Source organism: Schistocerca americana, chromosome 6, assembly GCF_021461395.2.
Source record: "Schistocerca americana isolate TAMUIC-IGC-003095 chromosome 6, iqSchAmer2.1, whole genome shotgun sequence".
Lineage (NCBI taxonomy): Eukaryota > Metazoa > Arthropoda > Insecta > Orthoptera > Acrididae > Schistocerca > Schistocerca americana.
This window is the reverse complement of record NC_060124.1, coordinates 23,002,255-23,017,360: the sequence shown is the minus strand read 5'-3', so window position 1 is coordinate 23,017,360 and position 15,106 is coordinate 23,002,255. Positions and strand designations below refer to the sequence as shown.

Sequence of the window (15,106 nt, the reverse complement as noted above, 5' to 3'; positions counted from 1 at the left end):
GCATTGATTGAGAAGATTCCATCTGGTGAGGTGCAGGCTGAATCACTTCAACAACAACAGTCTTCCTTGCTGACATTTTGTGATGAAGCACTTGCTACATCAATCCGTATGGAACATGCAGCTATTGTTCAAAGGATTTCCAACTTGGGTGCAGCACTTGAAACCTGGCGTGAATTTTTGGAGCGAATTTCAAACTTAGCTGCTTCTTTTGAGCAGCAAGCTGCGGCAGTGACAACAGCATTCAATGAAGTACGCTCCACAATTGAACAGAGTGGTGCAGACACTCCTGTTTCAGTTAATGCCGTCTCTGAACGCCTTGAACGGCTGAAGGTGAGAGCAATATCGTTTGTAAGCAAATGTTCACTGGTGCCTGCCCCCCCTTACACACACACACACACACACACACACACACACACACACAAACACTTATTGAAATTAAGATTTCATTTTGAACGAATACCAAGAGTTAATTTAAGTAAGAAGTATCTAACAGCTGGAAAAAATCTTGAAACATTATCTCCAATAGAAAGAATGCAATACTTTGCTTTAAAGAGTGATAATATCAGTGTACATGGCAAAAGCAGCAATTTTGAAGTAAATGTAAGATATATAAATGAAAATGATATCTAACTGATTTTGAGGTGTGTAATTTATCACCCACATCAGAGATACAGGCTTTTGTTGCTAAAAAAAAGTGGCATAAACAGTTTTCAGTACCTGATGAATACGTTTGAAAGTAATTGGACATATTACCCACCCAGTATAAGGAAGAAGATAACCGACATATTTTAAATTAATGTATGTTAATACTATTTGCTAAGTACATAAGATGCATATATGCTTTGGATAGGATTTTACATAATGTGCTCGTCATGTTGTTATTAAATCCTATTGTCAAATTGTGAGAGAAAAAGATGGATATTTAGTGATAGATGTTGCTTCTGTTTGTTTGTTTGTGTGTGTGTGTGTGTGTGTGTGTGTGTGTGTGTGTGTGTGTGTGATGAAGTTTTTCAGTTTTGCATACTTATTGTCTCTATTCTAGGAACTACGTACACAGCTAGCAGATCGTACTGCTGATTTAGAGTCCCTTGGAGTAACATTGGAGCAATTGAAGGAGTGTGCTGCACCACAGGATATGAAGGCAGCAACACAGCGAGCATGGTTGCTGTGGCAAGCACAAGCTGATCTGGAGCACCAACTGACACTGCTCTGCCACAGACTCGAGGAGCGTATTGGATTAAGGACGTTGTTTGATACCAGGTATTTATTCCCTTATGACGACACACAATTGCATGCATTCAAGGGCTATTTATGATTTATGATTCTTATGACTAGTGATGTATAGCTTGTATGTAGTAAACTTACTGCATGGGATGTGACTTTTCTATATTGCTTCTAAGATTCACAGAAGCCAATAGCCTCTAGGTGTCATGATGCTATCACATTACTAGGATTTATATTTCATGGTAATGATAAAAATGTTAATTTTCTATCAGCTTATTTCAAAATGTGCATTATCATAAGAAAATTGGATTGCAGGCAATCTCGCTTCATGACTTGGGCATCAGAAGTTGAAGCACGTTTGGAGCGCAGCAGCACTGCAGATGCAGAAGAGGTTCTAAGGAGACTAGAGACAGAATTGCAGGCTGAAGTAGCCCTTAAGAGGCGAGAAGCAGAGTGGCTGACTCGAACCGGGCGTGAATTGCTTGCTGAGATGGACACAAATGCTGATCCTGAATTAAAGGAACGTGTCGAACAAGTTGAGACTCGATGGCGAGAACTGCAGGATCTTGGTCGCTCTCGTGCAGCACGACTTGCTGAACTACTGCAGGTGTGAAACACTCTCTTTCAGTAACATGTTACTAAGTTTTACTTCTCCCCCCCCCCCCCCATCCCCCCCTCCACCACCACAATGACCATTGCTTCATAGTCCAGCATTGTAAGTGGAAAAATAAGTATAAATATTTCATTTGATGTGCAATATCCTTATTATTCGTTTTTTCTGCTAATAGAAAAGAACACCAGTTTGTAATTATGCAGAGCAGTGTTAAACAGTGTGTTGAAAAGTGCCTAAAATGTATTAAAGAATTTTTGCTATGTGTTTCTCACATCATCACTAAACTCAGGTTTCATAGTGTAAGCAGCACATTCAATTCAAAGCTTCTGATCGTTGTGAACTGTTGGCAGAGAAACAAATATTTGGTAAACTTTTTTAATAGGAAATACATCAGTAATTCTATTATTACATGACAAGTGTCTGCCTGCTTAGCTGTCTGGTAACATGCTCACCTCCCATGCCAGTGGGCCCAAGTTTGATTCCCAGCCAAATTGGAGATTTTCTCCGCTCAGGGACTTGGTGTTGTGTTGTCCTCATCATCATTTCATGCTCATCACTGGCACGTCCCCCAATGTGGCATTGACTGAAATACCACACTTCAGTTTTAAAATTTGCTCTGCTCTTTAGTTTGTTCAAGCAGATGTGTAAGTTACATTGTATAATTTTAAATGTGCCATATTATTACTACAGATTAATGTGAAAAGTGCTAGGTTTGTTATATTCTTATAAGGAAGAAGCTCACAGAATAGGAATAAAAAAGGTAAAGTACAGACTGAGACAGATAAAGTTCCAGTAGGAAGAACATAGGGTACATAAGTAATGGCTGAATCACTAATAGAAAAATTGTGTAATAAACATACATGTCACCCTTGTTGTTGTTTGAATGGAAATGAGCCATTGAGACACACAACAGTGCATTTTGTTCTTAAATATTCCAAGGTTGTTACTATTTGAATTTCCAGAGTAAATTGTTCTATGTTGTTGTACAGAATTGATTGGTTGCTAATGAGATAGTCACCATAAACGCTAAACCTCATATTTTACCATTGTCTGCAAAATCCACAGCAGAGTATTAATATAATGAAGAAAATGATGTTCATATATAAAAAACCATAGTAGTTTAATCTTCCAGATACAAATTAACCATCATTTTCATTATTACTTTGCAGACCATGTCTCAGTTAGAACTGCGCCTTGCTGAGCTACGTGCGTGGCTTCACCAGGTTGAATCAAAGCTGGCCACTCCATTAGTATTTGAAACCTGCAGTAAGGAGACTGTTGACCAAAAGCTCCGTGAACATGAGGTCTGTATATCTCTTAAATTTACAATTTTCCTTACTTAAGTACAACCATTTTATTTTCTCAGTTCAGGTTCCACTTTATGTCAATATGAGGTGTCTTGTCATATGTGCTGAAAGTATCATCCTTTATTTTTCAGGAATTACAGAAAGCAATTGAGAAACAAAGCAGTAATGTGGGAGAAGTACTTAATCTTTGTGAGCTGCTTCTGACAAACTGTGAAGCATGCAAAGCAACAATAAATACAGAATCTATTACTATAGCAACTGATATGTTGGAACAACGGTATGTATCACCAGTGCCTTTGCTATTACCTCACTTTTATCATTGCATTACTGACAGTTTCTTGTTTTACACAGTCAAAATTTAAATTTATTTGCTGGAAAACAAAAAATGATGAGTCTTTAATGAATTTTTGCAGCAAGGTACCGTTATAGGAATACTAAAATATGCTGTTATGAAACCATTATTTAAAAAGAACAGATCACAATATTTTTACTGCTATTCGATCTGTCTGCTAACTAGCTTCCAGAGTTCCTTGAGAAACTGGCACATATGAGAGCTGGAGAGCACAATATTAGTAGATGTCATTTCATTTTCCAAGAAGGTGTGTCAACAAATGATGCTTGATAATCCTGTTTTTTGGTAGATCAGATTGTTTAAATAATATAATGTCAGAGTTATTGGTATCTTCGGTGTTCTAGCCAAACATTCTGATTGTGTAGTCCACAAAATTGTTTTACTCAGTTTCAGTGATTTATGTTGCAGATTTGACACTTTTAAGTGTTGCAAATTTATCATCTTTGAGAATTATACAGTGCACTTGTGACGTCTGCAAACAAATTATTCATAAGACATCCTACACTGGTTTAGTGTAATGTAAATGTAATTTATACACTTCTTCTCCCCCTCCCCTCCCCCCACTCTTCCCTCCGTCTGATCAGGACTGGTACAGCCATTGTCATACATTTAGATTTAACACATTGAGGAGCAGTGTACACATTGGATTTAATACATTACAGATCATAACAAACATAAAGTTACAGTATAATCATATTGGAAGTTGACCTGCTTTTCCAACAAAAAGTATACAACAGGCAGTATACTGTCAAGTCTTTCAAGCAGAGCAGTACAGCTACACATATCAGCAAACAGCATCTGATAGTGACCAGACATTGTAGGAGGTGGCTGGCTGTGCTATATCTGTCCGTGCAGTCAAAATGCATGTGACTGACACCCTTCCTTTCACCACAGATGCAGTGATGCAACCAGACAAATATGATGTAAGTGCTTCCCATAGCAGCCATTGTTGAATGTGAGTTACTTTACAATATTTGTCAGTCATTGGGAGCATTGATTTTTCTCGTGCCAGAAGTTAGGATTCATCATTGGGTTCAATTCGACATAATCTTTACGTTTGCATTTGCAGGTCTCTTGCAGTTCTGTATTCAATTCTCTCTGATGTTGGTTTATTAGCATTTAAAAGATTTGTAGCTGGTAATTCCATGTATCCCCTCACTCCATCATAGGTGGTTGCTTTGACTAGCTTGTCCGCTGTTTCATTGGTAGGTGTTCCACAGTGTGCTTTTACCCAGTACATTTGTAACTTTCTGATTCCTGTATTTGTGGTGATCTATAACATCAGATTCATGATGTGATATGCTGTTGTAAGGTTGTATTTTCCGCTGCATTAGATGTCTTTAATAGTTCCACCACTCATCTGGAATTGGAAAGGGTGATGAACTCAGAGTTGACATGCTCCTCAGTGTATTGCAGAATAGTCAAAAACTCGGCACTATTCAATGTCCCTCGATAGCTTCAAGAAAATGCAGTATTAAAATTTAGTGATCTGTAAATACAGCAAGATAATGATTTCAGCTCACAGGAAATCCACATTTGCTACAGGTACAGTTGTTCTTGTTATATCCTTGACATGTTCAAATGACTCAGGTCATGAATCGTTGCGTTAACGTGGAATTTGTCGCTGGTAAAGATGCTACGAAGGTGCATTTGTAGTTTATGTTAATATTTGCTGTCTTATACCCCAGTTAGGGTTAATAACTCACATAATAACAATCCTCTTAGTTCAGAAGATAATTCTGATTGTAAGGATATCCATTTTAGACATTACTGCAGAAATCTCCCTTGAATTTTTGAAGTATTCTGAGTGCAATCATATACATACACAGTCAGAAAAAAATTGCAACACCAAAAAATAATTAATGTAGAGTAATGAAATTTCTGCAATATATTTGTCTAGGTAATTAACATTAGTGATTATCATTACAAGATCACAGGTTAATGTAAGCATGAGATAAGCCATTGCAAGTGTGAAATGCTGGTACTTTAATGACTGGTGTAACCGAGAGAACGTCGATTGCAAGCAGGCAGATGCGCATGCATTGTGTTGTACAGGTGCCAGATGTCAGTTCGTGTAATAGAGTTCCATGCCTGTTGCACTTGGTCAGTTGATACAGTGACACTTAATGCTGTTTGTTGTTGATGCTGAAGTTGAAATTCATTGACGTCCCATATGTGCTCGATTGGAGACAGATCTGATGATTGAGCAAGCCAAGGCAGCATGTAGACACTGTAGAGCATGCTGGCTTGCAACAGCAGTATGTTTGTTAGCATTATCCTGTTGGAAAACATCCTATGGAATGCTGTTCATGAATGGCATAAAATTTTGCCATCAGGGTGCGTGGGATAACTCTACTGTCATACAAAATTGCACCCCAGAACACAAATCTACATGTAGGTCCAGTGTGCCTTGGCTGCAGACAGGTTGGTTGCAGGCCCTGAACTGGTCCCTCCTGACCACCACATGGTCATCACTGGCACCGAGGCAGAATCAGCTTTCATCAGAAGACACAACAGATCTCCCACCTGCCCTCCAATGAGCACTCACTTGACACCATTGAAGTCGCAAATAACAGTGGTTTGGAGTCAGTGTAATGTATACTACAGGGTTTCTGGCTCAGAGCTGTCCTTAAAATAACTGATTTGAGGCAGTTTGTTGTGTCACTGTGGTGCCAACTGGTGCTTATATTATTGCTGCAGATGCAGTAGACTGAACAAGACAGTCTTCCCTCACGGGTGTGCCACATGGCTGTTGGAAGCTCACTCTTCTGGTGACCACACATTCTCATGACCACCACTGCCAGCAATCATGTACAGTGGCTACATTCCTGCCAAATCCACCTGCAATAGATAGAAGGGTCATCCAGCTTCTTGTACCCTATTACACAACTTCGTTCAAACTTGGTGAGTGTTGATAATGGTGTCTTTGTCACCTGAAAGGAATTCTTGACTAACAGCTCACCATGTTCAATCTGAAGGGTAACTAACACTCACAACCATTAAAGTGTATATTAAAAGCAAACCTGATTTGGATCCTCATAATGGCACCACCAACACCACTCTTATGCACCTGGTGCAAAATTTTAATAGACATCATTTCTGAGATGTAGAAACATACCTACCAACTATCGTTTATGTTGCTCAATGCCTTCTTGGTGTTGCAGTTTTTTTTCCATCAGACTATTTTCCATTTTGTACATCATTGCCATAGATTATGAATTTCATGAAGTGAAATAATAGCTATTGACATTAGGCCGAAGCATAACTAGCTAATAGTCTAAAAATAGTTTAGTCTTGTCTCAAAAGTTTTCATTCTCCAGCATGAAGCTCAGCCATTTAATGAATGTATAACCATGTACAATCATAATCTGGTGGAAACTCTTATGCATAGGGCTGGTTCAAGAACATCTCTTCACACAAGGCATTTGACAGTCTTCCTAACCCCCTGTTGACACTTCCACTTTCGCACTTGTCATTTTTCTCTACTAATTGTGAGACTGTATACAAACCTTGTACTCGAGCACCCTCGGTACCCCCGACAGCTTGTACCCCCAAGCGACCACTACTAATTGTGTCCTGTATGGAAATATTAAAGCCTCTGGCACCCCTCTTAGCGTGGTACCCCAAGCCCGAACCCAAAATTTTTTTACAAAACTGATGCGGAATTGATCCTTTTTAATGAACATCACAGCAGATGTTGGAAATAGCCACCAGTGATGTCTGTGGAGCACTTTGGTAGGTTTATCAAATTGGTGTGCTCTACCTGAGGGATAGCTGCAACAGTGTTTTCAATATTCTGCTGTAGTAGCTCCCAGTGCGCGAGGATTATTTGAGTATATCTGACCCTTCAATTTTCCTCATGGGTAAAAATCGTAAGGAGTGAGGTCAGGTGACCAATGCAGCCAGGGGGTTCCACTGTCTCCTCTCCTCACCAAACATTTCATGCCCACATCACAAGGTTGTCAAGGCAATATATGCTGTTGCCGTACATTGCTGAAAATATCCATAAAGTTGTTAATTTTCTGTTAGGTGATCCACGTATGGATTAAACAGAATATGGACATATTTGTCAGCATTAACAGTTAGTGAAGTAATTATGTTGTGATTTGGACACCAGTCATTGTGCACTAACGCCAATTTTGAGATATTGCAACTGTGACTTTGCATATCCTGACAAGCTGGACCAGCACTCACCTGAAGAAATGGAAAACCAGTGATCCAAAAGGCCTGATTCCACTTCGCTCAGAAACCACTGGCAGCAATCACCATGTGAAAGCTTATCTGGACACCTTAAGTTGTGCATAACAGCAAATTAGTAACGATACAGATGCTGCAGTCCTTTTTTGATAATGTTTCAACACAGTAATCTCTTCAATTCCCAAATGCACAGATAAGTGGTGTGGAGGTCTCATTGGACTTTGTTATAGGCTTTCCTAACCGAAAAGAAAACATTATTCGAATGAAGGATAATGTTTTCTTTTCAGTTAGTTACCTTTTTTATTTGCTGCAGAGCCTCCTTTGTGCAGTTTTGCCACTAAGTTTTGCATTGCAGACTTCACTGGAGATTTTGCCGAAACACTTTTAAGTCGTAAACTTTTGCAGAAACTGTTCTGCACAGGTTTTGCACAAATAGTGCTTCACATGATACTAAACAGTGAAGATGTAATATTATATTGTGAGCACCATTTTATGTTGGTTTCAACTGCTCATTAAACACATCTGTTCCCCTCACTCACTCAAATGTAATAACACTGTGAAGTACTTGGGAAAGAGCGTGTGGGAGATGCGCATGCACACACATGTGACAACAATCAATTGGTGGGTCAGAATCACAGTTTCCAGTATTTTCTGTGATGGGCAGTTCTGATCACTAACAAGGGCCAATTCCACTGAATCTTACAAATATTTTCCGTGCCAGTTTTATTTTTCCCACCTTCTATTTTAAGCAGTAACATCTGAGGTCTATTTTAAGCAGTAACATCTGAGGTCACAATTTCACAATAATGGAGTCACAAATTTCCTAATGTGTGTATATGTGCATTTATGATCTTCTAAATCTTCTTGTGTGTGTGTGTGTGTGTGTGTGTGTGTGTGTGTGTGTGAGACAGAGAGAGAGAGGGGGGGGGGGGGGGAAGAGCTGTTTTGATACTAGTCCGCAGCATTGTTTTGATGTATCTATTTCATATGTATCGTACTTGGTATTCAATGCTCAGTTAAATCTTCAAATCAGTCATTATTATCAGCATTCAGATGTGAGCACAGTATTTGGTTAGAAATGATCATGTAGAAATAATTGGTTAGAGGAGCTGGAGGGTAAGAAGAATCCTTTTCACACCTTGGGAAACACTGATAATAACTTTCCTTCATTAGCTTTATTTATTTGAGCCCACTGTCTTCTACCCAACATTTCGTTGCTGCCCTGTACATAGATAAAGTAATGTATCTAAGTCTCAGCAAACTGGGATCACAATCATTTGAATTAAGTTTAAATTTGTCAAAGATTGCTGAGACATCAGTCTTTCCTTTGATTTTCAACAGATGTTAACAAAATGTGGCCTCCATATGGAAAACACATTTTCTCATAGTTAATTCGTCTTGCAAAATGTGCCATACTCTTTCTTCTAATATAAAATAGATTATGAATATGCACACACCTTTAGTTACTGGTTGTTAAATGAGCAGATATGTGAAGTTGAAATTATAATCCACAGCAGAATTTCAAGCTTGATTCTTGTCTTTAATGGGCGACCACTTGTGCTATTCGTACATGCCTGAAAGATGTAATTTATCACTGGATACCCTTCATACCTTAGTATTCTCCTGCAGCCAATGAAATGTGTGGAAAGAGGCAAGATGCAAGTTGAAACTTTTGAATCAGCCACTATGGCCTACACTAATAGTGCAGTTGATATGAGTAGTGCACTGTTTGTCAAAGGCAGGGTCCATATTGGAATGTTGGTCTGGCATACAATTTTTAACAGTCTTAAATATTCATAGCAATCCATTCTCTGCAAATTAATAACAATAAAAAAGAAGCCATCCAGTACCATACTGTGTTATTTCCTTGGTATTATCACTTGTGGTTGCATTATTAGAAAGTTCTTTATGTAATCTTCTTAAGAGAGCTGCAAGTACACTCGGATGCAGCCATTCATGTTGTGATAAACTATTCAAAACAAAGAATATTTAGGTCACACAGAATTAAACTTTATCCATTCTGCAGATGAAGTTGACATTCTATACCAGATTCAGAAAGTTGTATGAAGCTAGAGAATGATTAGCACTCAGGCATTGCAAGTGCTGAAGGTAGCAAGCTGAGAATATTGAAGTGTGGTGTTGATATTTAATTAATACAACTCTTTTCAGAAACTAAAGAGAATTTTATTGTAATTGTTTCAGGTGGAAGAATGTCTGTGGCCAGTCGGCAGAACGCAAGCGACGTATCATTGCCGTCTGCCAGTTGATACAGGACTTACAGAAGCTCTGCACTGAACAAGAAGACTGGCTCACTGCACAGGAGCTGGTTTTGAAGGAACTCGACAGTCGGCAGGATCTGCGGTCACAATCTGAGATCCAGTCTTTTGTTTCACGTATCGATGTGAGTTGTAGTAATGAGAGCAGTGTAAAGTAGTGAAAAACATCAAGAGTATGTAGAGAAGTCCACTAGAACTTTTAAGTAGAAATTAGAGTAACTTATATGCTGCAGGAGAACTCATTTAGATTATTTACTATTTTTACAATTTAGAACTAGCATAGCTGATTAAAAAAGTACCTAACTGTTGTCTGTTTTGGATTAGGGTGTGCTGAAGGAGGTGGAGACACGTGCTCCAGCCCTCCGCATCCTGGACCAGTCTTACTCCCGTCTGCACAAAGAGAGTACTCTCCTCGAACCAGAGAATATGCGGCAGCTGACATCTGGAGCTCGATCGGTACTTCGCCGTTGGCATGACCTAGCACCTGCTGCAGCTGCTGCTCAACAGAGGCTATTCAGAGAACTGCAGCGATACCGGGACTTCGCTGCTGCACACAGTAGAGCACTTGTTGCTCTCACGCAGTTTGACATTAGTCTTACACAGGTAATACTTTGTTCACTTTCACTGCCCTTCAGAAAGTTGATACAAATTTCCTATGTGATTGAAATTGGTTTTATTAGTTGTCCATGTCAGGAAACAGTACATTACATTTCACTTTTAAGTGTTTCTAATTTTGTTATAATAATTTCTAGCACTCACACTACAGAAAGTTGGGTAGATACAGATGGTGTACTGTTTACAAATCGGTATTTCTTTTGTGTGTTTATTGTTGTGCTGTGCACAAGATGTGACCATTAGTGGAAAGAACAATTGAGAAGCTAAGCTCAGTAAGACATTAAGTAATCTCATTTTACACAGTAATAAACATTACTGTATTTGTATGTCAGAATCAGAGGGTTCATATTCTCTTGTGGAAAGTGCATACTTATTGACCATATTATGTACTTCAATTTCTAATTGTGTTAAATTTGTTTTTACAATTCAAAAATCTTGAAAATTACCTAATAATTTTGTGGTAATTTACTATGTATGAGGAGTTATACTTAGGATACTTGTCCATTTTACATATTTGTTTAAGACCTACAATAATGATAAGTTGTATTACTTGAGATGGGTAATGTTTCTCAGGCACAGCACTTAACAGAACAGTTGGACTCGTCACAGTTGACACAGCTAGAGACTGATCTGGAAGCATTGTCACCATTGGTTCAAGAAGTGGAGGAAGTGGGTAATCGAGTATTACAACGATGTAGCCCTGAAGAAACATCTGAATTGCGTGGCATGCTGAATGAATGCCAGCTTTTGTGGTCAGATATTCGTGAACGCTTCTGGCAACTACGGGAAAAGTGCAGCTCCCAGGTTTGTGTTTATAGTCATTGGTTTAATTTGTTGTTCAGCATAACAATTGGTTAGTTGCAGCATCTATAAACTGCCATTGGTGCCAGACTTGTGAGTAATAGCAGTGGACTCCGGGATCGGCTATAATTACCAGATAGTGACATAATACAGATCAATAAAACATACAATCCATTAGTCAAATCCAACTTTGTTGTTGATGTAAACATGAAAGAAAGTGGAAATACCTAACCCTTTTTGGTACTGTGTGGCCTTTTGGATTTGTATACGATGGCTTTCCTTGTTTTTTATATCCTGTAGTTACTCTTTTCAGTTTGTCAAGATGCACTACAAACCTTCATATATTTTCATCTCAAGCGTTCAAGACTTAAGCTTTAACATTTTTATCTGTATTAACTTTATTTTCTTGTCCGTGCATCAACAGTTCAACTGAAGTGAAGTATTCTCTTAGACTTGCAACATATATACTTTCTTATGAGATTTGGTGTTAAGAACTAGATGCAATTTGAGAATAATAGTAACATTCCTAAATATGACATAGCAACAAAAAAATTCTGCAACACTTGCAACTTAACTTCACTCTCGCACATAAGGAAGCACAGTGTGCAATCAGGGAAATGTTTGACCAATTCCCGTGTAAATTAAAGGTTATCAACAAACTGAAATCATATCTGCTTGACAGCTACTCCCACTCCATAGATGAAGTCCTGAGTAGGTTTTCAGTTATTAAATTTAAAATTAGATTACAGTTAATGTAAAAGAAAAGCATGTAAATGATCAGCATATATTCACACTTTACTGCATTATGTTTCTAAATCTGTTGACGCACTCCACATCATTGCCATACAGAAAAACACCATTGGCAATCAAAAAAATTTAAAAAATCGGGACTGTCATTATTTTGTTAAGCAATTGCAGAAAATATTTACACATTGTAATGTTTCAATTTCAAATATTAAATTTAAAGTATGTGTTTTTGCCCAGATGTGTTTCAGTTAATTTAAATTTTTGGGCTTATCATAGCAGTCTCCAACCCCCCCACCCCCACCCCCTCCCCCCCGCCCCTGCCAATAGCCCCCCCTGCTCCCAAACTCATAATAATTGGGCAGTTGCTTCATTATGACAAACTTTTAAATAATAAAAAAAGCATTGAGTCATTGAGAGGGGGGAAAAAAGAGGGACCCTGCCACACACACACACACACACACACACACACACACACCAGAGAGAGAGAGAGAGAGAGAGAGAGAGAGAGAGAGAGCGTGTACTGCTCCACACATGTACTGCTCCACACATATACCGCTCGCGCATGTGCTCGCACAAGAGAAGGAGCTCAGGTATTTATCATTCCTTATGCCTGTTGATGACACAATGCTTCTGCTATTTTGTGGCTCATCTCCTTCACTCTTAAATTCTTTACATTGTGCCATAACTATCCTTACGATATAGAAATAAAAAAAATATTTACAGTTTTAAATCCCTATTAATTTGCTAGTTGCAAGAGCTCATACATTAATTCTGTATATTTGCAGTAGTCATTTTATACATTGTGGATTTTGTATTGTTTTTGGCAGTTGAATGTGGGGAATAGCAACACTGTCAACAATAATGAACTACTAGAGTTTGTGAAATTTTAGTGATCAGACTTTACAAATAATTTAGAGAAAATCTTTCAAAGTATGTGCAAGCAACACTTTTCCACTAAACTTAAAATATTTTCAAATGTTTCATTTTTGACAGGTTGTGGACTCTGCAATTCAAGTTGAAACTTTGCGGTTCGAGCAAGATTCTGCTGTTCAAGTGGACACACTTAAGTTGACATCAGACGATGCATATCGCTATGAGCTAGAATCAGCAATGAGAGAATGCTCAGCAAACCTAGACCAACTAGAAGATGTAGCAAGCCGTACAAAAATAACTCCACGTTCTTCAGAAATATCAAAAGCTTTGGCTGCAGCAAGGTCAAGTATTGAGCTAGTCAGGCATCTCAGCTCGTTACTTCCTGAGAATCGAGCTGCTGCAGACCGTGTTAGAGTGCTTGGTGAGCGCTTTGACCGCATGGTAGCAAATATACAGGCACGAGAGCAGCAGGAGAAGGAGCTCAGGTATTTATCATCCCCTGTCACAGTTCAATTAACGGAAGTTTTCATTTGTTACATAATCCTTATTCTACTGTTTAATCTTCCTACCTTGTTTTTTGTGAGTACATGAAAAGTAATGAAGCTGCAATATCCCTTATCTCACTTCTTCTCTTCCTCCTCCTCCTTCAGGTGTACTCGTGCAAAAATTGAAAGCAAAGTTAATTAAATTTTGATAGAAAGTTTGTAACTTTTTGATGCATATATAAATTTTGATCTAATATGTAAAACTTTTGTGGACTTAACCAAAGGAAATTTTTGAATATTATGTTCAAATCACTGTGTGTAGGTTTCAGTTTAGGTGATATATTTTTCATTTGTACTTGTGTTAATGGTTAGGCACACAGTGTAACTAAATATTGGGAAGAGATCAGATAATCTCCAGTTCAAAATACTGTCTATAAGAGAGAAGTTAATGTACTCAAATATAAGCTTTTGTTTGTATACCTGAGAAGGGGGAAGATGCGTCTATAATCCACAAAAAACTGCAGAACTAACTCTGAGGTGAAGGACTGACTACTTACTTAAAGTTGCCTACTTTGTTAGTTTAGTCTGTGTGTAGCTTTCTTCTTACTTGCTGTTGGTGCTGATGCTTACATTGCTACCGCTGTTGATATTGCTACTGCTGTCACTACCCTGTCTTGGCTTCCTTCTACTACTACTACTACTACTACTACTATACTCCTTTTACTGATAGTATTGACAATACTGTTGAATTATCAGTTGTTGGCAGAATTGTAGTGATATTGAGACAAGGCACATTTCCTGCATATGTTCCATAAAGAATGGTTTTAGCTGCAAAATGTTCTCTTTCTGAGTACATTATTGGAAGATTCTTGTTCTTTCAGCGTGTGAATTAAATGAGTGTTCAAAGTGAACTTGTAAGTAATCTGAAACAAAGGTTAGTCCATATGCTATTTATGACACTATTTTGCAGTTACATTCTGTTACTAAGTACTGGTCGTGAGCATATACTGCACATGTCGGCATTGTATGATAACATTGTTTGACATATGATAGGCAGCGTCTAACTTGGATTCATCAGTGAAGTTGGAACAACAAACAAATGAAACATTCTAAAGGTATCATCCTCCCACTCACTCCTCCTCCCCCCCCCCCCCCCCCCCCCCCCTGCTGTATGCTAATCAGCTCACCATAGACATTGAACAAATGAGAGGTGACATAAATTATAGCTTTTTGAAAAGAGGTTCCTTCATGCTGAAAATGCATGGGATTGAGCAGGAAGGGGGGGGGGGGGGGGGGGTTTGAACAGTGAAATATTAAGTGCTTGCCTTCAAAGCCATGCATTAACAATTGTTTCTTCCTGGTATATGGCAAACTTTTGTAGTGACACATTCATGTAAAACTGTGATTGTGTCTATTACGGTCAGTGTGAAACTGATACTCTACAGCATCTTTTCCCTGTGGTCCATTGTTTTTAAAGGTACAGACCCGATTTTAATGGAAATTTTATGCTGATATTTCTTTGCGAAATTTTAATGTAGTTATTCTAGGTGTGAGGCATATGTTTCTTTCCATAATTGGATATAGTATTTTAATAGCTTTTGACATGCAGTTTCTTT

At 38.4% G+C, this 15,106-nt stretch overlaps 1 protein-coding gene across 1 annotated transcript in view; it reads left to right on the top strand.

Moving 5' to 3' along the window:
• The window catches only part of LOC124619377 (nesprin-1), a 635,455-nt gene that overhangs the window by 602,202 nt on the left and 18,147 nt on the right, over positions 1 to 15,106 (top strand). Inside the window, exons 122-130 of the mRNA XM_047145705.1 lie at positions 1 to 330; positions 1,043 to 1,260; positions 1,540 to 1,831; positions 3,007 to 3,141; positions 3,276 to 3,421; positions 9,896 to 10,094; positions 10,294 to 10,572; positions 11,158 to 11,388; positions 13,126 to 13,490. Coding sequence (XP_047001661.1) covers positions 1 to 330; positions 1,043 to 1,260; positions 1,540 to 1,831; positions 3,007 to 3,141; positions 3,276 to 3,421; positions 9,896 to 10,094; positions 10,294 to 10,572; positions 11,158 to 11,388; positions 13,126 to 13,490 — 2,195 coding nt within the window. The remainder of the gene's footprint in view (positions 331 to 1,042; positions 1,261 to 1,539; positions 1,832 to 3,006; positions 3,142 to 3,275; positions 3,422 to 9,895; positions 10,095 to 10,293; positions 10,573 to 11,157; positions 11,389 to 13,125; positions 13,491 to 15,106) is intronic.